The sequence below is a fragment of the Ursus americanus genome, chromosome 9 (genome assembly GCF_024610735.1).
Source record: "Ursus americanus isolate L20-20 chromosome 9, mUrsAme1.1.p, whole genome shotgun sequence".
NCBI lineage: Eukaryota > Metazoa > Chordata > Mammalia > Carnivora > Ursidae > Ursus > Ursus americanus.
In genome coordinates, this window is record NC_142135.1 from 47,213,306 (window position 1) to 47,236,553 (window position 23,248).

Consider the following 23,248-nt stretch of genomic DNA (forward strand, 5'->3'; position numbering starts at 1 on the left):
TGCTGAACTGGACCTCTGAACACTTTGACCTTCTGAACATTCTCTTCATTAATTCCACATCTCCTTTAGTGACCCCAGCCTCTAGACTATTGCCTGAGAAAGAAGACTGAATTTCCCCGGACCTCCCTTTTCTGCTCTATTGCTGTGTTCTTCGAGCTGATATTCTTCTCTTACTCAGACTCTCCTCCACCTTACTGCCGAAGTAGCTTTTCTAAAACCAACCTTGATAGTGTCACTTCACCAAGTCATAAATCGTTTAGACTCTCTATTATCTAAGGCATTTAGTCCATTCATCGTAATGTTTCATAATAGAAACTTCAGGGACTTGCCTTTCTCTTCAGACTTATTTTTGGCAACTTCTCCTTCAGATTCTGAAACTCCAACAATACCAAACTATTCACAGCTCCCAAATGAGCCACGCTGTCCTTTTCTTCTATCCTTTGTAGGAGCTGTATGTTTTAAAAATGCACTTTTTCTATAGGGCATGCCTCTCTTCCCCTGTTACGTAACAAATTCCCATTGATCCTTTAAGACTCAACTCGAATAGTTTTTCCTCTAGGAAGCTTTCCCTGACATCTTCAGGTGTATGTAGATTGACACTTTCCTCCAAAGCTTCTAGTAACTCCTTAAATACGCATAAGCCTGAATTGTATTTCTTACAATGCAAGTTACATTACTTACACATCTACGTCTCGTTCTGGAGTATGAGCTTCTCTTTTTATGCTTGGAATTTTGTTTTCTCCCTTGCATACTGTAGGTACTTACTAAAGTGTTGAAATTATTTACTAATTTTAGAAGAGAAAAATGTAGGAAAATCAATGTTCCGTGATAAACACAGGACTTTAGAGCCTGAGTATAAGCTCACCACCAAAGTGGGGTTGCTGCTCGGGCACAGTGATTCTCCAAGTAGCCCTGACTGTACTGTCATCCCTTTCATTCTTCTGCTTATTCTTGGCATTGGCTGTGCTGTTAATCCAAAAAGATGTTGAATCTAGCTGGCCCAGGGAATATTCCCTCCCCAGACAGTTGAAAATAAATTGAGATATGTAAAAACTGAAGGTTCTCAGAGCTGAGTCATCTGATGTGAGCGTTCTGGAGAGAGGAACAACCAGTCCCCATGATTTTCCTGCATCTGCTCTGATTTCTGTCCTCTTCAAGTTCGATGAATCCTGCCCTTCCTTTGATTTTGAGGGCAACCCTTTTAACACACTCGCCTGTTTCATTTGGATTAGCCAGTCAGTTTCTCGTGCTTGCAAATAGGAGACTCTTAACCATAGTACCTATTGGAAAAGTACTGAAGACTTGTGGACACTATTGGTAGATTCTATGTTCTGTGAGTTAATGATTAGGTTCTCATAAAGCCACACGGTGAAGCTCTTTGAGCATACAGATTTGATAGCCTCAGAGGGATTAGATTGAGCAGAAGCAAAGGTAGGCAAATAAACAATAATCTTTCCTACAAACTGTATCAACTCAATTTAAATCTTTCTTTTTTTCCTTTTCAAGTGTTCCATTTTCGTGTTTTTTATAAAAAGAATATTTTTTCCCCTTTGAGAAACTGAATTTCCACTTCAAATTTAAAATGTCATGTCAAGTTAGTAAAGGATTTGGGCTTAAATTGTTCCTAGAGATTAGGTCTACTTTCCCTCAATGCCAATTAAAATGACACAGTCTGACATAATGTAGTATCTGACGTTTCCATAGCAGCTTGCACTAAGCGGCTTTCCTTGCTAATTAGCCTGACAGCACCCTGTGAAATACCTTCTACCCAAAGATGATATGGCCCCTTTGTAAACATAACCTCATATGACAGGAAACCAGAAAAGCACAATTTATCCAGATGAAACAGAAAGGGGAAATGCGTTCAGCCAAAGTGTTAAATCCAAGCTGAGAGTTGGCAGAACTCGGGGAAGAAAATATCCTCTCCTGTTTTGTTATCACACACTCAGTGGAATACTTAATAATCAGAAGGAATTAAAGGCTTGGTTTTGTAATGCAGTTTGGCAACTGGCATTTCCACTACCCACAAGTCTTTACGTACCGACACAGACATTATTTAATACTGGTTTAGAGGACATATCAGTCTGCTGATTCAGCCCCACCACTTCCTGTCAACAGGAATGTTAATATAAAAACTCTTCACGTACCCAGCAGTTATTTAACAAAGTAATCTCAGCTCTCAGGAAATAGAAAATAATCCATCAAGCCAAAGGGTTTACTGAGAATTCAAAGCTGCATCACAATGCTAGGTATTAAAGTTTACGCTGAGCTCTATTTACTCCTCTTTTAGACCTAATCTGAGCCGGTATAAAGTTCAGTTTTATGGCTCCCCATTAGGTGAGCAGCAAATCAGTTTCAATAGAAAGAAACTAGAGAAAAATGATAAAAAATAATTTCTATTACACTGACAGTGAGAGAGTGAAGAGGAAGTTATAGAAAAGTGATCCCCAAACTACAAAACATGTACTTGTCTGGAGTCATTTCACAGACAGGCAGGGGGTGCCTGGCTGGCTCAGTTGGTAGAACACGTGACTCTTAATCTCAGGGTCTAGAGTTCAAGCCCCATGTTGGGTATGGAGCCCGCTTTAAAAAACAACAACAACAACAAAGAAGGGCAAATGGACTTATTCAGTTTAGCAACCCCTGAGGCAACACCATGTTATTATTATTTTGCCTTTTTTATGACTTTTTATATTCTGAAAATTATAATGAAAGATATTTACTTTCTAACAGTAGTTTTTTTAGAAGGGAAGCATAAAGAAATTCTTGAACACAAGTAAATACATGCACTGAAAATAAAACACACACATGTACAGCCCTCAAAGGGAGGTCTGTGGAGAGGGTGCTTGTGTTTGGGTGGGCTCTGGTGTGGGGACTTGCCTTTAAGTGTCGGGCAGGAGGCTCAGGACACAGCGAGGTGTACCTACGTAGCGGGGCATGTTCAGGGTGCTGCCTGCTCTGTTGACACCTTCACCCCTCCGGGTGCAGCGAGGTGCCCCACGGCCCTGAGGAATAGGCAGGGGCAGGACTCCACGTGTCCAGGTTCCCCGGGAACTCAGTCTTTGTGGCTCCACAGATACATTCTAAAAGGGCAAATCATAAAAATATTTATGAAAACCAAAAAAAATGGAGGTAGAGGTAGTGGAAGAAAGTATCTTAGACCATCAGGAAGGGTTTCTATCCAGTGTGGAGGCTTCTACTGAAGAAGGTAGGGACATATTTGCTTAACTTTCTATTAGAATTGATTGTAGGACTGAGCCGAGGCATGGGGAAGGGAGGAGATTGAGAAAAGCGGAGCGATGAGTCCACAGAAACAAAATAGGAGACATGACTATGGGCAGGAGTGCAGCAGCAGGCATGCACTGACCCGGAGGAGTGGGAGATGAGAGCCGGCCGACTAACTGGAACCGTAAGGCAAGCACACGACCCGCTCTAGGAGTTTGGGGAGGGGAGGCCTTGGGTTGGAAGCAGAAGAAAGTACTATACAAAAGGGACTATCCAGTGTTGATGTGGGAGGCAATGGTCCTCATTTATTTTAATTAATTAATCTTTAGCCACATGTAATTTGAGAATAGAGTAGAATTATTTTAGTCATATGTCTCTGTCAATATCAAGTAGCAAGTGTTTGACTTTATTTAAAAAGCACGTATGATTTATTTTAAGCAAACATTGTCTTGTGAATTAATAGAAACACAAAGAGATGGTCTTCACTTTCCAGGTGTTTTCAGCCGAGTGACTGGGAGAGTCACATGCACAGGTCAGTCTAATCCAAGTCTGTCCAAAGGAGTATGAATAGAACAATTACTGAGCTCCTACTGCCCGACTATGTACTAAGCATTTAAATAAATTATTTTATCTAAATCTTAGAGCAATCATAAGAAGTAGATATAATTATTTCACTTTCACAGATGGGGATACTGAATCTTAGAAGTTCAGTTAACTTGCCTAGGGCCACAATATTCTGGAAATTGGGGAAGATAGATTCAAATTCCTCATACTCATTCCTCAAGGCATTTCTGCTCTAACCAATTAATTTCTTAGAGTCAAAGTGTGTTTGTTTGATGCCTGACGAGATTTGAAATATTTATTTTTTGAGGCCTCATCTACTGAGTTCTGCCTAGCAGAGTAAAGGCAATCTGTTTTGGAGGGTGGATCATTATCCTAAAGGGTGAATATGGAGAATGAAGCTTACCTCTGAAACCATTTTACACTTTGTTTTTTTTAACTCCTCACTCCCACATACTGTCAAAGCAAATAATAGCGTTTGAGGTAATCTTGTCTCAAAATATTTCTCCATGACTGTGAAGTAGTAGAAAGGACTTATGACAGAAGGTTAGAAAAACAGCAAAATGATGACCAGGATGTCCAGATATCTTTGATTACTTCCCTGCACCTAGGTCTATGCTTCACGTCTTCCTAAGTTGAAGTAAATTAAAGTATTAAGCCTATTGAACTGGTTAACTTGGGGAGTGATACTTTGAAGCTCTCTTCTTTTGGAATGATGCAATTGAGAAACATTTAGCAGATTAGATTTATTATTTAAGTGCCTAGGAAGAGCAGATGTCATTGAGGAAACACAATGCTAGTCCAGAGTGAGTGCATTTTTAGCATTCCTCATCTCGAAAAAGAATTGCAGAACAACAGAGGTTTCATAAGACTCCATGCGTTTATATGGCTTTTCGGCTGCGTTTGGGCATGGTTTACTTAATCTTAACCTACACCTCAAGGAGTCTACTGTGAAATAGTTCTCCCACTCTCCCCAAGAGTTCCATATTTAAGTACAGAAAATTGTTTTGAACAGATGTCTAATTGCTGTCTAATATCAGGAGACCATACTAAGGGTAGGTAATAAATGTGAAACCTCCAGAACAATTATTTCAGATTATCTCTGCTACTCCTCTAGTTGGAAATAGAGTAGCCTCTCTGAGTGCCTTTTTGTTCTTGATAGGATGAATGGGGTGTGGCTTGGTGCCTGGTAGACAGGCAGACACTGGTTTCAGTGATGTTGGGGACTTTGCAATTAACCTTAAATGCTGTTTGCAGTTATTTGAAATAATTTCTCTGTCTCTCTTTTTCTAAATTTCACTTACCTTTTATCCTCTTAATATACGGATTAATTTTCATCACGGAAGTGGAATATTCTGTACTTCTGCTTTTATCTACATGTTTTGAACTCTTTGAAAGAGAGAGGTAACATAATTAGTTGAATAAACAAACTGCGATGCAGAGTAAATCTCACTCGATAATTCAGTCTAATTTTTTTTCTTTTAATATACTTCAAAACAGGGGAAGAACCAGTTCTTAATACAGGCTTAGACTCCTATAAATTTCGAGGTGGATGTTAGGTGTTTGAGCAGGCAGGCAGATTGAATTGAGAATCATTACCCAAGTTTATCTTGGTGTTCAGGGAACACCATGAAGCAATTTTAGTGAATTTCCCTGTCCTTTGGGTTTGTCCTTTGTAAACACCTGTGTTTGTAGACCACGGGAAGTAGGCTCCATTTAGTTAAGTAATTCTTGGCCAAAGTCTATTACTGTGATCAAATTGGCTTGGCTTCTGACTGTGAGTGCTTCTGCCAGATGCGAGCACAGGCAGGAATGGCAATCTGGCTGCTCCACTCTCTCAGCAAATGCTCCTCTTGTTACAGATCCCACGTCACTGTTTCCCCCTTTTGCTGCAAGGGTCAGATGTGGGTCCTGATGCAATATTTGCCTCGCATATGGGCTTATTCGTTCAACAGAGACATGTGGTGTGCCTATTACAGGCTGTGTTGCAGTGCGCTCCAGACACATCAGTCCAAGAGCCAGCAGGGCTTCTACTTTGCAGCGTGTTTTTGTATTTTCACTGAGTGAGACTGTGGCAATCTTTCAGTCTAGTTGTTTTGCTCTGTCTTCCTGGGTGCCGAAAATATCTGGGCCTCAAGGAAATTTACGGGTTCTCTAGCCTAGTTATGTTTTGGTCTTTCCTTTCGTTACATTGATTAAACAAGGAGGCGGTTAGACTGAGGTGGTTCCAATGCCTATGTAAGCAAACCAAAACCAAGTCCTGTAAACGACTCAAGGTTAAGAAATCAAAACCTAAGGACAAATCACTGATAGCTAATAGGCTTTCCCAAATAAGGCAAATGCTTAAGTTATAGCCAATTGAATGATTTCTCTTTGTTGGCTTCGGCATTTTCTCTGTAAGTCTTTCTCCTCATTCTCGTCACAGGAGCACTTCTAACTACTCCCTGTGTGGAACTGCTCAATTGGAATCAATTTTTGTTCAAATAAACTTAAAATTTGTAATATGCTTCAGTTTATCTTTTAGCACTTCCATGATTTGATTAATAGAATTTTACAGGTGGAAGAATTTACTCATTCATTAAAGAAATATGTATTAAATGCTGCCATATGCCAGTCTCTATGCCAAATACGAAGTACACAGCAGTGATCAAAAGGATAACCTCCCTAGTCTCATAGATCATAGTTGGATGGGGAAGACCAACATTACAAAACAAACATATAAATACATTTATGGTTACAAATTGTGGTAAGAATTGTGAGGTGAAAAAAAGGGTGGGAGAGAAGAATTATGAGGTGAAAAGACCAATGTGAGTTATCTCCTTAAGATTGGAGAACTCTTTGACAAAGTGAATATGCATTATTATTGTATACTGATGGTTTGCACAATTACAAAGTTATGAAAGGTGCTCACTGGAGTTGGGCAACATGGTGACATTAAAACCTGAAGGAAAGGGGCCCACCATGTAAACATACAATGAAAAAGTTTCCCTGTAGAAAGAAGAACATGTATGATGGCCCCAAAATGGGAAAAAGTTCAGGATATTGGAAATCTGAAAGAAGGCCAGTGAGAGTGTAATAGTTGGACAGGGAGAAGCCAATAATAGGGAATGGAAAAGTAACAAAGACCTGACAATTTGGGCCTAATAGGCCATAGTAAAGTTTTGTTTTTATTTCAAAGATGATGGAAGAGTTTTAAATAAGAAAGTGATAAGATCTTAGGTTCTAAAAAGCTCTCTCTGTTGTAGGGATAATGACAGAATAGAGACCAGTTAGAGGTTTATGGCCCTAGTCTACACAAAAATGAGATTGGATTTAAGTGGTAGATTAAAGAAATATTTTGGTTAGTAGAATTGGGAGAATTTATTATTAAGGGATTGTAAATGATGGGTGAGGGAGATTAAGATGTCATGATATAACTTCATTATTAACATTTCAAATTTAAAATCTTAATAAATCAAAGCTTTGATAACTAGCATTCCAAATAATTTTATGTATTTGGCACTCAGCATTGAACAATGGCAAAATTATCTCCAACTGGAAGTCTTAAATTACACTGAGTATGTTATGGCCTGGTACATATTAAATGATTAAATAATGCTCAGTACATGCTCAGGTACATATTAAATGATTAATTAAAGTAGTAGTGTTTTTACTATTCTAATAATTTATAAAAGTGAATGCTCAGGTACATATTAAATGATTAAATAAAGTAGGTAGTGTTTCTATTATTCTAATAATTTATAAAAGTTAATTAACATATTTTTTATAATTCTTCCTGATTTCTCAAATATTAGAATAATAGTTATTACAATTGCAAACGTTTACATGAAATGCTTTGACAGATCAGTCACTGTAAAATCCAGAATATGTTTGCTGCTATTGGACAAGAAGGACAATTTCTGCTGGGCTGAGTAGCTGGTAGAGTGTGACCCTGAGCTGCTGCTGGTCATCTGTGACAGCACATGGGGAAGACAAAAGGACAATTCTTAATGAAATCTTTGACGACCTGGGTCTGGTTCCATGAGCAATTCAAATTCCCAATGCCACGAGGCAATATGTTTCCTTTTTGGATTTCAAGCTGGTTTGATAGGATTTCTATCATTTTTTTAAAGTTTATTTATAGTTTTTAGTAATCTCTACACCCAGTGTGGGACTCAGACTCACAACCCCGAGATCAAGAGTTGCATACTCTTCCAACTGAGCCAGCCAGGCACACTGGATTTCTGTTTTCACAAAATGTATTTGGACCAGACAAGGACCTTAGTCTTAAACTGAAGGCTATAACTTAAGGAGAAAATAAAAAATGAAACCACCACAAAGAAAGTAGATTACACACACACACACACACACACACACACACACACACATGAAATGGAAGAGTCAGGACACTTGAAATCTAGTTTTGATTCATTTCCTCTTAGCCCTTCTGATTATGGTGCCCTTATTTGGAAAACTAGTGTCCATTCTGTTTCTGAAATTCTGTTTCTTGGTACCGATTTTAGTATTTCAGTATCCAGCTTAAATCATCTATCTTATTTCTTGGTCTTTTTTAGGATAGACACATCAGTGAGGAAATAAAAATGTGTTCCTTAGATGGCTGTATTGAATAAGGAAGGAAACAAAAGAATATTCACCCTAATGTACTAAAGTGGTCAGATTAGGATATAACCATTAAAGTAGAGAATTTACTGTAAAAAATTAGTGTATCATACATATATGTCAATTTTTTTATGGAAATGTGTTGATATATAGTTTGAATTTGTGCTGTAAGACAAAGACTCAGCTGCAGAGAATGGAGAATGCTAATCTCTTGGAAACATATAAATCAAATTGTGCTGACCAGGGGTTCTCAGGCCCATAAACGGTATCATAAAAATATAAAAATGGGCTCTGCTAGTCTTGCTTCTATCTCTTCGGAGGTACCACGGGTTACTCATCTGTTATCTTACTTGGTTTCTTTTCATATCATTGTGTACACATAAAATGATAGCATTTGTTTGGCATTTGGGGCAAGCAGCAAAGACTGCTGTGGATCAGAGGAGACTGGAGACCATGGGCACCCCAAGGCTACTGGAATCACCATCTCTACGCCATCACCCATGCGAGGCATAGCTGTGTGCTTTGACATCCTGGCTGAGAAACTCTGGTTTAAAAAATATATGTGACTTGGGGTGCCTGGGTGGCACAGCGGTTAAGCGTCTGCCTTCGGCTCAGGGCGTGATCCCGGCGTTCCGGGATTGAGTCCCTCATCAGGCTCCTCCGCTATGAGCCTGCTTCTTCCTCTCCCACTCCCCCTGCTTGTGTTCCCTCTCTCGCTGGCTGTCTCTATCTCTGTCGAATAAATAAATAAAATCTTAAAAAAAAAAAAAATATATATATATATATATATATGTGACTTAACATGTCCCCACTGTTACTACTTTTCTTAATAAGTGTTCAAGGACCTCTTTTCTTAAATTCTTGCTCTGGGCTTACATCAGGTATAGTATCAGGGGTCCCTAAAACAGTTTAACGGGGATGTTAGCACTTCACAATCTTGAAAAGAAAGACCCTCAGTTTGCATCAGATTTATACAATAAGCAGACTCTATTGTAACGTCTGCTTAATAAAAAGGGAGCTTTTCCTTTATATCTACAACCACATTCACAGAATGCCAGAGGCGGGGGGGGGGGTCACTTTCTATTAACCACTTGCTGATTTTGAGATAAGCCTTCATAAGCTGTGTGTAGAGCACTTAAGTAGCTATTAGGGAGGTCCTTTGGATGCTCAACAAAAGATGTCATACTGACTTACCTTGGTCTCTGAGAGGTTAAGCCCTCTTGTTTCCATTGTGCCTGTGAGTTATATTTGAAATCAGCACTTATTTTCTTGTTCTGAGCCTATGATTTCCTAATTAATTTAGTGTTTATAATCGTTCTATCTTACTGGGAAAATATGTAGGGAAAATCTAAAAGGACTAAGGGGGAAAAAAGGTTAAAGCAGAATTTGACTTAAAAAGTATAAGCTCCTCATTCAATATTCACGACATTTACTTTTACTTATTTTTCCTCGGTTAAGTTATCTCTCAAAGGAGTCTATTCTCATGGCTTCAATGGAGAACTGATTTTGAAAGAAGTCATTTCTCTGGGGGCACCTGGGTGTCTCAGTTGTTAAGCGTCTGTCTTCGGCTCAGGGCGTGATCCCGGCGTTCTGGGATCGAGCCCCACGTCAGGCTCTCCCGCTATGAGCCTGCTTCTTCCTCTCCCACTCCCCCTGCTTGTGTTCCCTCTCTCGCTGGCTGTCTCTCTCTCTGTCAAATAAATAAATAAAATCTTTAAAAAAAAAAAAAAAAGAAGTCATTTCTCTGAATTGAGTGCTGACCTTTGCTTTATTTTTACAGAGGCATCCCTACTCTCCTTGCTACTGCCTTTCTGTATTTTACAATTACTCCTGTCTTAAGTCGATTTATGCTTTCCATGTGGCTCAGGAGGGGATAAGCCCATGCCCAGCTGTTTTGGATTTATATACAACCCGTGTCTCTGAAGTCTCATCAATGCAGGATAGTGCAGGCTACTTCCTGAACATAAAGATATACATTTCCTTCTAGGAAATACAACGATTTAAATTACCCCCAGGTCTTCCCGGATTTATAATACTTACCAAGGAGGTTATGCATCTATCCTGCCCACTCCTTACTATTCCACTTGATTTACTTTTATTTGGTTTTAAGCAATAAAAGGTGACTGAGAAGATAGAAATTATTCATTCCTAGGTGCCGTGAGGAAATGTGAGAGCACAATTTTCTTCTATTTCACCAAAGATGAAGGCTTAAAAGTAATTTTTCCCATTTGATCATTCAATCCTGAGGATAAGCTTCAGGAAATATCAGCTGGTCAGAATTTATTTTTGAAGACTTTAGAGCAGTTTTAGGTTTACAATAAAATTGAGAAGGAGGTACAGAGATTTCCAATTTACCCCCTGCTCCCACTCATGCATGGATGGCCTCCCGGCTATCAGCATCGCTCACCAGAGTGGTACATTTTTTTTCCTTTTTAACCAACGGTGAACTTATACTAACACATCATATCCCCCAATTCCATAGTTCACCTTGAAATTTATTCTTGGTGTTGTATATGACAGGCGTGGGGACAAATGTGTAATTGGCATGTATCTATTATTATAATATCATACGGAGTATTTCCACTGCCCTGAAAAGCCTCTGTTTTGCCTATTCATCTCCTCCCCCAATCCCCTCCACCTCTGGTAACCACTAATTTTTTTATTGTCTCGATATTTTTTTTCAAAATGTCATATAGTTGAAATTAGACAATATGTGGCCTTTTCAGATTGTCTTATTTCACTTAGCAATACACATTTAAGGTTTCTCTATGTCTTTTAATGGCTGGATAGCTCTTTTCCTTTTAGCGCTGAATAATATTCCATTGTCTGGATGTACCACTGTTTATCCATTTATCTAGTAAAGGACTTTTAGTTGCTTCTAAGTTTTGGCAATTATGAAAAAAGATGCTATAAAGATTCATGTGCAGGTTTTTGTGTGGACCTAAGTTTCAACTCCTTCCTACCAACAATGAGTAAGAGTTCCTGTTGCTTCATATCCTTACCAGCTTTGGGAGTTGCCCATGTTCTGAACTTTGGCCATTCTAATAGGTGTGTAATAGTACCTTATTGCTGTTTTAATTTGTATTTCCCTGATGACACATGACATGGAACATTTTTTCATATGTTTCTTTGCTACCTGTATATCTTCATTGTTGCGGTGTCTGTTAAGGTCTTTGGCTCATTTATTAATCAGGTTGCTTGCTTTCTTACTATTGAATTTTAAGAGTTTTTTAAAAATATTTTTTGGATAACATTGTTTTATCAAATGTTTCTTTTGCAAATATTTTCTCCTAGTCTATAGCTTGTCTTGTAATTCTCTTGATATTGTCTTTTGCACAGCAGAAAAATTTAATTTTAACAAAGTCTAGCTTATTCTTTCTTTCCTGGATTGTGTCTTTGGTGTTGTATCAAAAAAGGCATCACCATACCCAAGGGCATTTAAGTTTTCTCTTATGTTATCTTCTAGGAGCATTATAGTTCCATGTTTTATACTTAGGTCATTATATAGGTCATATTTCTAAATCATAAGCCATTTGAGTTATTTTTGTGATGGGTGTAAGGTGTCTAGTGTCTTTTTTTTTTTTTTTTGCATATGGATGCCCAGTTGTTCCAGTACCATTTGCTGAAGGGGCTATCTTTGGTCTATTGTATTGCTTTTGCTTCTTTGTCAAAGATCGGTTGACTATATTTATAGATCAGCATTTATTTTTAACCAATCCACAAAGTTTTCACCTACTCTTCTTGCAAAAAATAGTAACATTGGTTAATGTGTTGGAAGGATATGAACATCAGTAGTTTCAAAAAGTAGAGCTGGATGCTTTGGGGTGCCTGGGTGGCTCAGCCGTTAAGCGTCTGCCTTTGGTTCAGGTCATGATCCCAGGGTCCTCGAATCGAGCCCTGGATCGGGCTCCCTGCTTGGCGGGAAGCCTGCTTCTCCCTCTCACAATCCCCTTGCTTGTGTTCCCTCTCTTGCTGTCTCTGTCAAATAAATAAATAAAATCTTAAAAAAAAAAAAAAAAAGTGCCTGGGTGGCTCAGTCGTTAAGCCTCTGCCTTCAGCTCAGGGCATGATCCCGGGCGTTATGGGATTGAGCCCCGCATCAGGCTCCTCCCCTGGGAACCTGCTTCTTCCTCTCCCACTCCCCTTGCTTGTGTTCCCTCTCTCACTGGCTGTCTCTCTGTCAAATAAATAAATAAAATCTTAAAAAAAAAAAAGGTAGAGTTGTATGCTTGGGATCATAATTTCAATTTAGTATGACAGCAAACTGATTGTGACCTCTGTCCCTCCATCACCTCCATGATTGACATGACTGACCTCACTGGCCAGGTGAAGAGGCCTTTCTACCAAAGCCATCCTGAAAATGCTTGCTCAGCTCAACAGGGTGCCTTTCCAAGAGATGGAAGGGTATATGAGTACTTATATTTTATTTCTTAAATCCTTTCTCATCCATGGCTTTCTACCATGTTGTTTTTTTTTTTTTATTCCTTGGCCTATGCAATGGAGGTTTTTAACCTGGAGTCTGTGGACCTCTAGGTTGAACATGAATGAATTTTAGAGGATCCACAGTCTTTTCAAAAACTATGCAAAATTTTGGATGAATGTGCAGATGTCTATTTTCCTGAGGGAAGGTGACCATAGTGCTCATCAGATTCTTAAAAAGTATATGAAACCAAATGATTAAAGCCACTGTTAACCACTCCAGTTAAATTCTACGGCTTAGATAATCTTGATATCTCACAGAATCATATCTAGCACAAGGAACAATTAAGCTGTGAAGTATTAATTCTCTATAATATGATTTATGTTCACGTATTTGCATGTGTGGATATTACATAACTTTCCTCTGATCATTCTACTGAAAAGCCTTTGAGGCTTTGAAAGTTTTATTCGATATAAATCACTGTCATCACACCACCAAGGTGAATCCTTGTGTACAACCGCATGATCTGGACACTGAGAGCTGAGAATCATGATCATCTACTCTTCCATGCCTCCATAAATCGTAAGAAAAATATTATTGAATTTAAAACATCTAATTATAAAGATTATTAAAATCTTAGCTACACATTTCCCTTTTAATGTTCACTTATATGTGGAATCTCAAAAAAGGAAAAAAATTTAACTCCTAGAAGCAGCTAGTAGAAAAGTGGTTGCCAGAGGCTGGGGGAATGGGGAAATATGGTGGGGTTAGTAAAAGAGGACAAACTTTCAGTTATAAGATAAATAAGGTTTGAGGATCTAATGTATAACATGGTGACTATAGTTGATAACGCTACTGAATAACTGAAATTTGCCAAGAGAGTAGAACTTAAACGTTCTCATGGGGGGTGGGGAGGAAAGGCAACTATGTGAAGTGATGGATGACTTGATGGGGGGAATCTTTTCACAATGTATAAGCATATCAAATCATCACACTGTATACTTTAAATATCTTTGGTCTCACACAACCCCAGGTTCTTGTGGACCTAGAAGAGGGAAAAGTAAAGCAGACAGTATTTGGACCTGTGGAGAACCAAGGGAAAGTGAGAGTAAAACACTTTAATTAGATCTGATTGTTAATACAACCAAACAAGAATAGGAAAAGTACCATAGGGTTAATTAGACTTAATATCTAAGGTCTGGGAAAAGAGTGAGGCATAAATGCGGAAACAAAATTTAAGGCTGCTAGAAAAAAAATCACTTTGTTTCTGTTGGTTTACTATGTTCTAGTGGGTCTGCAACTCGTGAAGGTGCGGGGTAAATTATTTTTGTGTAACCCAGATAATATAACACAATTCTTTTTATTTTCCTTGGAACCTCTTCTTCATATTTAAAGATGTTCCACATCGGAGGCCCCATACTGGGTTATACAATTGGAATGTAACTGTTAATTTTAGTTCGATGTCTTTGTGAAATGCATTCTGCTATCCACACAATATTTCTCATTTCTTGTTCCTTCAGCTTTGTGTATGCGTAAAACACGCCATAGTGGAATTGCCTGTTGAATGCCAGCACGTTCATTTGTACCTGAGGAAGGAAAAAAAACCAATACAGACCATCACTTATCGGGAATGTACTACATCTATGAGATAATATTAAACTACAGACTGGTTTGTGTTTGTACAGTGCTTATTTGTATTTATATAAGCAATGTCCAAATTGGGCCAAATAGAGGAAAACGGTAGCAACTCATCAAGTTCTAAAGGGAACTTTAGTGTCACTCTACAGATAAAGACAGAAAATAGTAGTTTAAAAAGTAAGCTTATTAAAAAATAAATAAAATAAAGTAGGTTTATAGAATCACTGGACAAACTCCAAATCTTCTCAGCACTGCTAGCACAAAGATTCCTGGGAAAATCTTGGTGTTTGGGTGTGTATATGTATGTGCGGAACTTTGTAGTAGTACATATAGCTGGCTTCTAGATAGCGGGCTTGTCTCATTTAGGTAAACTAAATTTTTAAAAAATTGTTTAACTGAGGTAAAGTCTGAAATGGAACAATTCTTTTATTCTTTTCCACTTTGAAAAAAGGATGAGAGGTACTGAGTCCCTCACGCAGTTCTGAAAATGTCAAGCTAAGTGTTCAGGAAGTGGAGGTCCTTGTTTTCAGGAACAGACGCTTCTTTTTCCTGCCAAGGGCAGCTTTCTTAATAGCCTTCTTTGAAGCAGTTGTGCAATAGTGTGGAATTTTAAAAACATCCCTAATATATGGGATAACTTGCATTGTTTTTACTTCTTTCTGTGACAGGCACTAGAGAGCTGTTGGGAAATGTCTGGAGTATAGGAAGGGGCCCGAACTGCTTTCTGGTGCCAGTCCTACCCTAAAATTTGGATAAATTTCAGGGCTGTCTGTCAATCAATTGAAAGGGAAGGGCCAGTGGTCTTAGAGAAATGAATAAAATACACTAGAAAAATTCTCTAGATTTGAGAGACCTTATCTGGTATCCCCATCCCCCTCAAAAAAAGCCCTTTCGTTGAATAGTTCAGTAGCCCAAGAATTGACTATAAATGGATTAAGTACTCTTCTGTTTTTCAGGGAAAGAGAATAATCTAGATTCTCCAGATAGATGTCCATACAAATAATTCCTATGTGTTATAATTGTGTTCTTAAATTATATTATAACCATAGACATATCCTTCTTAAGAAAGGGATGGTTTAGAGAGTGAGATGCACTTAACAGAGTGTACACCATGAGGATAGTCAATATATGATCATGAGAATGTCCGAGCTCTGATTCTCTAGTTAATTGTGCAATAGCTGCCCTCTTTCCAGAGCTTCACTATGTGTACTGGATAGAAAACACTGTGTTTCTGGATAGGAAAATTCAATGGGAATCCATCATATGTGAACCACTGGGCCTCTAAGGCGGAGATACTAATACCCATCTGGTTGTCAAATTGTGAATACGCTTCATCAACTGAACTGATCAACTGTAAAAAGAAGGCCCCCAAAAGAAAACCGAAAGTAAGAAAAAGTCTAAAACTGAGAGAGAAAAAGCATACATAAGCTAATAGCATTTCCATTTATATCATACCTCACGCTCATAAAACACATCCTCCAATGTCTTTCCTCCACTGCCATCACCCACAGCCTCAAACAAAGGCTTGTATACCTAAAAAACAGAGGCTATTTTTAAACATTATTTCTTATAAATATGTATGAAGATATTTTCCTAGCAATACAGAAATGATGTATCTGTTCTAAAAAATCTATCCAGAAAGACTGAATGTTTTTTGTAGGACCTTTGGCCTCCCGAAAAAATACCAAAAAATCCACATAAAAAGAATATGGATGGATTTCTAGCCTATTGGCTTATTAAGGCCTACAGGGCAAGAGCAATTCTACCCTCAATATACCTTGAATGAGCTAATCTCTGCATTAGGTTCTTAGGGCTAGTTGGACACATTATAGAGGATAAATAAATGCTTGTGGTTTAACCAGCGTGGATTCATGGGTTCTTTGAAATGACAGGTGATAAAATTCACATGGAATTTCAAGTGTGGAAGGGGTGGAAACTGGGGAGAAGCTCAAAATTTAATATTATGCTAAAAAGCCTCCTGTGATGACATGAGCTACTATAAAGGTTTATTGCAGTTTGCTGACTTCTCTTTCCTGGAATGTTTCAGAAACGGTAAGAGCGTCATTCCAGTTCTGGAAAAGTTAACTAGAGGGCATTATGTTACCATAAGTCAGAAGGAATGGAATCGGGATGAGCTGAAAAGCTGCAGGCTCTTAAGGAACATTTGGATGTGGAGTAAGGGAAGGACATAGCAGCCCTCCTTCCATTCCCTATTTCTGGCCACTGATTAAAGGGAATGGCAGAAACCAATATGTTCATATTCTCCCCTGTATTTCAAGTAGACATTCTGTACCTAAGCCTGTTTACCCAATGGTAAAGGACTGCTGGGTCAGGCTATTGTATATAACTTGGACATAAGCTCGCATATCCAGAACACTGCACCAGTCCCTTGGGGAACTCGCTTTATCAAGCACTTCAAAAGACATGCTCAAATGACTGCTCCTTGGAGATTTAAACAAGTACTTGCTTGGCAGGAACCTCAAAAAAACAACAACGACAACAACAACAAACCAACCCACCCAAAACAAAAAACAACCCACGTGGCTTAGAAACTTGAAGTACTTCTTTGAGAGTGACAGTTCTAGAATGACATTGCTTTCTACCTTACAAACATAACTGCTTTAGAGAAGACATGTAAATTTGACGTGTGAACTTCTAAGTACAGGTGGTGACATGTAAGACATTCAGGGTGCCTGGTGTGGTTACGTACTCCATAATGGTCCGCTACCCTCCTCATCTGCTCGAAGTCTTCCGCTTGAGCCAACAGGCACAATCCTTCTGGATAGAGCTTGCCACAAGTCGGGTAGAGGGTCTCCCGGTCGTCTTTGCTCAGTTCCGTGCCAAAGGAGTTAAGAGTGATGATAAAAGCACGTCTGTCAGCCTCAAACTGAATTTGCAAAACACAAAATCAGTGAATTCTAACCATGTTCTAAATGCTATAAACAGAACCCTAAGTAGACAAATTCATTTCCAGAATGATCTGCTTTCCTTTCCAGATTTATGTCTAATTATAATACAAACACGTGTTATTAATGTTCCCTTAGCCTCTTTTTTTTTGAAGATTTTATTTATTTTGACAGAGAGAGAAAGTATGAGGAGGAGCAGCAGCAGAGGGAGGAGAAGCAGGCTCTCCCACTGAGCAGGGAGCCCAACGTGGGGCTTGATACCAGGACCCTGGGATCATGACTTGAGCCGAAGGCTGATGCTTAACCGACTGAGACACCCAAATGCCCTAACCCTTAGCCTCTTCTTATAATGGAGTAATTTTGCTTGCCAGAGAAGGATCACACAGTGATAAGGGCCCATGACTCTTGAGACCCCACTGAACTTTGGTTTCCAGGCACTCTGAAATTAGTTACTCGTCTCTGTCACATAGGTCACTAAGGTCTCAAATGTCTCTTCCACAAAAATGGGAATAGTACCTACTTGTTGGGGTCTGTTCAGGGATAGGACAAAATAACGTAAAGGGAAATGCCTGGCAGGGTGTTTGGAACAAAGAGTGTGTGTCGTAAATGTTAACATCTCTTTCTGGTTCTTGATGTCAGTGTGATTTTCTTTTTACCTAATGAAACTTTATGCTTACCATTGGTTTGTACTTGGATGGTTTGGGTTTTCTTCTTGAAAAGTCCTAGGTTGGATATCAATCAGTCTAACTGTGTAGCTCAGGATTACGTGGCTCAAGACAAGTTACCTTCCTCTCAGGCCTGTTTCCTCACTTACAAGATGATAGGGTTAGACCTCATGATCTTTCGGGTGGGTCACATATTCTCATGTCCTGTCTTTGTGCTGAACACCACCAGGCACCTAAGCAAACAGCTTCGAGTCAGGCCAATCTCTTCCAACCTCTCAGTGTTTCTTGAAATTTACTATTCCTTTGGTTTCCATGTTTCTTCTATCTCTTGGTTCTCCTGCTACCTCCTCCAAACATTCTGTCTCAGCCTGTCCTTCATGGGATCCTCTCTGCCTACCGTGGGAGTTTGTCATAGTGTCCTTGAGCTGAGAAACTCTTCTCTATACACCTGAAATACCCTGCACTTACATTATTTTAAAATCTGAAAACTATTTTTCTCCCTACTACACTGTAAAATCTTTAAGGGAAATCATGTCGCTCTTGTTTCTTGTCTATTTTTTAATAACCAGTGCCTGACACGTAGGAAGATAAAAACTGTTTACTGAATCCAACAGAATGGTCTGTGATTCTACTACTTTCAAAATTCTCCAATATTCTCTACAGTGTTGCTACTCTAAGTGTGTTTCTTGGGTCAGTAGTTTTGATGTGACCTAGAAGCTTATTAGAAACACAGAGTCTTGGGGCGCCTACGTGGCTTAGTTGGTTAAGCATCCTACTCTTGTTTTCGGCTCAGGTCATGAAAAAAATGCAGAGTCTCAGGGAATAGTCCAGCCCTACTAAAACAGGGCTTGCATTTTAACAAGATTTCAAGGTTATTTGTATGCTCACAATAGCTGAAATAATTGCTCTACAATATCCTTTGATCAGCTTACTTTTGACGAATTAACAAATCCAGACTTGCAATAGATTTTACTGGAACTCTTTTGTTAGAACAGGTGTTTCCTACCAGGAGGGTGAGAGTTAGTTCCTTCTGATCCTTTTGACTGACCTCACGGAAAGTATGGGTGACCCAGAAGCAGGGAGTGGCCTCATTTGGAAGCAAAGGCAGCTGCCTCTGGCTACTGAATGTAATTGTCAGGAATTTTAGACCTTCCATGGACAGAAGAAACGCAAGAGGGAGATTTCATGGCCATCAGAAACCTTGAAATAAAAATGAGAGCAGGAGGAGCAACAATAGAGTTAATTGTCCCACATGCCCTTGAATGTGCTTTCTAGTTCTAAGATGTTAGAAGGGGTTTTTTTTTTTTCACTTTTTTCCCCCAGTTTTATACAGAAATAATTGACATAGATTGCTGTAGAAGATGTTAGGATTTTCAGGAGAGAAGTAAGGTGGGATAAGCAGCCTTGCAGACATGCCTGGCAGCAGAGGCCGTTCTGGAGGAGGAAGATGCATGAAGTTATAAAGCACGACAGTTTGGAGGAATGGTCATGGCTCAAGCGCTGGGAAAGAAGGTGAAGTAGTAGGCTGGACAGGCAGCTGGGAAGAGAACAGGAAAGGCTTCACAGGCCATGCCAAGAGAGGATTTGATTGATACAATAGGTTCTCTGAACACTCCAACTTATTGTTCTTGTAAATATCTCTTCCCTTTGCCTACAGTGTGTGTACTTCATTCCAGAATGCTCCACGTTGAAATCTTACCTGCATTGGAGGGTCCCATCAGATGCTATTTTTTTTTTTACAAGAAGGCCGCTATTTCCTCCCCAATTGGATATGATTTCCTTTGATTCCCTATTATACTTTAATTTCCCTTTTATTATAACTGCTTGTATATCTACCTTAGTGCCTTTTTCTAGTCTAGAGTTTCTTTGTGTGTGAGTGTGAGTATTGTTAGTGAAAAGAACTATAATCTTGAAATTGTAAAAGGGCTTTCTTGTGTTTGACCATCCCTAAGCAGACAGTTTGACACAACATCTGATTATGGAGGAGAGTAAATGGGGTGGTATTAGATTTCACTTAAGTCCTCTCTATCATTTATGGATGGTTGGCTTCTTGTGTGGCACAGAAGACACCAGATGTCCTATGTCCTTTCACTCTTCCTTACGCGCATTTTAAAGTCATACCTTATTATTTGTTGTTATTGCAAAAGTATACCGTTGACTTATTCAAAATCATTATCAGTTGCACATGACAGAGTTGGGCTGATCAGGTCACACATTCTTGCTGGTTCATTATCAGAGGACAGGAATACCTTGTGGGGGCAGTGGATCGAGGGGTCGATGGCAGTGGAAAAGGGTTACATGTACTGGAATCGAGCCCAGCCTTGCGAGCTTGGGAAGATGAAACACACTTATTCTGTGCTTGTTTTTCATTGTCTTATTAAACATATAGGTTGTCAGAAGAGCAACGACAAATAATAAAAGGCATAAAGGCAAACAATATGCTGCAGTACATTTGCCTTGAAAATAAGTTCAGTTCTTTTTTTTTTCCCATATGAAGTCACAATCTCGTAATTAGGTCAAATTTTTGCATGCAAGGCCAGGTTAATGCTCTCTTTTACCACATTAAGTCTTTTGAAGTCTCCTGTCAAATGAGATTAAATAAGAACATATATGGAAGAACTTTATAACTGGAAGTGCTCTGTTGTTGCACAAATAAAATGGGGGGTAATTACATGAACTGACATATTTATATATCAATTTATATAAATCTGACAAATCTCTTCTGATCATATCATTAGAAGCGTTATAATTGCATGCTATGTATAACTAATACTTCTACGTAATGTATAAAGATAGTTAAATGGACTTTTATTTTTAACACAGCTTGAAAAAACCTAATCTAATGTGGTAGTATCATGGGAATAGGAAAGGGATAATGGGAACACTGGGTATATAGTAGTCTGATCAAACCCTTACAGAGATAAGGATTCTTGTAATACTATGCTGTCCTTTCTGCATTACTGAGGACTACAGAGACATAATTCTTATCTATTTCCGATTTTTATAGCACACGCAATATGATCTTGATTATGAATTAGCACTTACTTTTTTAAAAAAAGATTTTATTTATTTATTTGAGAGAGAGCACAAGCAGGGGGAGTGGCAGAGGGAGAGGGAGAAGCAGGCTTCCCACTGAGCCAGGGCCCAACTCAGGGCTGGATCCCAGAATCCCGGGATCCTGACCGGAGGGGAAGGCAGACGCTTAACGGCCACCGGGTGCCCTGAATTAGCACTTACTTTTATATAAGAATTGCGGATGGTGAATTTAATGTAGAGGTAATATAGTGGATAAACACAGAGGATCCAGAACTAGGCTACCCGGCTTCAAATTCTGACGTTGCCACTTATTATCTGTGTGTCATCAGGCAAGTTACAGTTGCCCGTTCTGAAAAATAGATAGTAAACTCCCATGTTGTTGTGCTGTAGTTTTATTTTCATTGTGCTCGTTTTGTTTTTTGTTTTTTGTTTTAGATTTTTTATTTATTCATTTCAGAGCGAGAGCATGGAGGGGGAGGGCAGGGAGGGTCAGAAGGAGAGGGAGAAGCAGACTCCCCACTGACAGGGGGCTTGATCCCAGGACCCCGGGGATCGTGACCTGAGCCGAAGGCAGACGCTTAACCAACTGAGCCACCCAGGCGCCCCTCACTGTGCTGTTTTGAAGTTCAAGTGAATTCAAGTATATAAAGCACTTAGGGTAGTTATCTGGTGCATTATAAATGTTAACTATTAGTAGTGTCATTGCATATCTTTTGTAAGGTTATGAGTTTTGCCATAGCTCTTATTTCACATATTTTGTGGGTATAAAGCACACAAGCCATTTCTTTACGCCAGTAGAAATTACACTTTCGAGCCACAGATAATGTGGCTTCTTATAGTGTGGCTAGTAGTTAAAAATTTATGACAAGAAAGGGGAGTGCTTCATAGGGCCAGCAGGTTACTTATGTTATGTGATCAGAATGTCTGAAAGAGACTAGCTTACTTTCTGACATTTAGTATACCATAAAAAAATGTTATTTTATTTACCAATGCCTATTTCTTGTGTAACATAGCTAAAGGCAAAAGAGATTTCTTGGCATTGTCCAGGAATAAATTTTGCTTCAAGGACTGGTTTTGCTTGAGGAGTTTCAACAGGGGATAGCAAAATATCTTTAACTGTAAAATTTTAATTTTAGATGTTTTGAGGGGAACTAATTTATCATATGCAGTTTCAGAACATTAGGTTAAAATACATGTGGATGAAGTTATTCAGGTTTTTTGTTTTTTCCCTTTTTTGCCTAAAGGGCAGTTCTTATCAAGCTTTTCTTGAAATCAGAAGTCATCGAACTATTTAATCTACCTACCAATGAAGTTACTGTGACAGATAATCTAATGATTAAAGATATTCTTTAGACAAAACTTAGTTTCACCAGGCAAAGCAAAGGGCTTTTCTAAGTCTAGAATGGTATCTGCCCACCCCCCTCTTATTCAAGTGAAACCAGGAAAAGAGATCTATATGAAACACAATACAAACTATGCCCAGGATATCCCCAGATCCTTCTGATCTTTGGCCTGAATCTCTGAGATCAACACATGCACGCAAGATGATCTCTAAACACAGATGAAAACTGTGATGATAAAGAGGAATTAAAAGGATTAAAGCATCAATTAGAGAGGTAGAAAGCAGTGGTGACATTTGACACATAATTTAGTGAGCACACCAACTGTGAATCACTGAACCCAGAGTCTTCCTACCCAGAGCTGGAATGTTTGTGGATTGTTTGAGTGTCCTTTATTTTAGGATTTATATAAGGAACAAGGCCCATTGTGGACTTTGGTTCCACATTGTGAGAATTCCCAGCTTGCCCAATATTCCTTGTTGGAGGGAAGTTGGGTTATTATTACAAGTATTCATAGTCTACCAATTCCTCATAGTATACCAAATTTTTAACTAATTATAATCTACTTTGTTCATATTACATCAAAATGAATCATGACCAAACTTTTATAGGCATTATTCTTTTCTAATTCCAAAATAACTCTGCTATGTAGAAAACTTGGAAAATACCACTCCTTTCTAATTCCAAAATAATTCATCTATGTAGAAAACTTGGAAAATACCACTCTTAACTGAAGACATCAAATGATATATATGATAAAATACGTTGTTCATATTATTTTTAGATAAAGGAGTTTTTTTTTAAGTTTTTATTTATTTGAGAGAGAGAGAGACAGAGAACATGAGAGCGAGTGAGCAT

At 38.8% G+C, this 23,248-nt stretch overlaps 1 protein-coding gene across 2 annotated transcripts in view; it reads right to left on the reverse strand.

The window, feature by feature from the left end:
- Nucleotides 1-13,908: 13,908 nt before the first annotated feature.
- ATP6V0D2 (ATPase H+ transporting V0 subunit d2) overlaps nucleotides 13,909-23,248 on the reverse strand; it is a 42,250-nt gene continuing 32,910 nt past the window's right edge. For both annotated transcript variants that reach the window (XM_045806032.2, XM_045806031.2), the window contains 3 exons: nucleotides 17,154-17,330; nucleotides 15,899-15,976; nucleotides 13,909-14,391 (listed from right to left, as the gene is read on the reverse strand). In XM_045806032.2, the coding sequence (XP_045661988.2) occupies nucleotides 14,230-14,391; nucleotides 15,899-15,976; nucleotides 17,154-17,330 (417 nt within the window). In that variant the 3' untranslated portion in view covers nucleotides 13,909-14,229. The remainder of the gene's footprint in view (nucleotides 14,392-15,898; nucleotides 15,977-17,153; nucleotides 17,331-23,248) is intronic.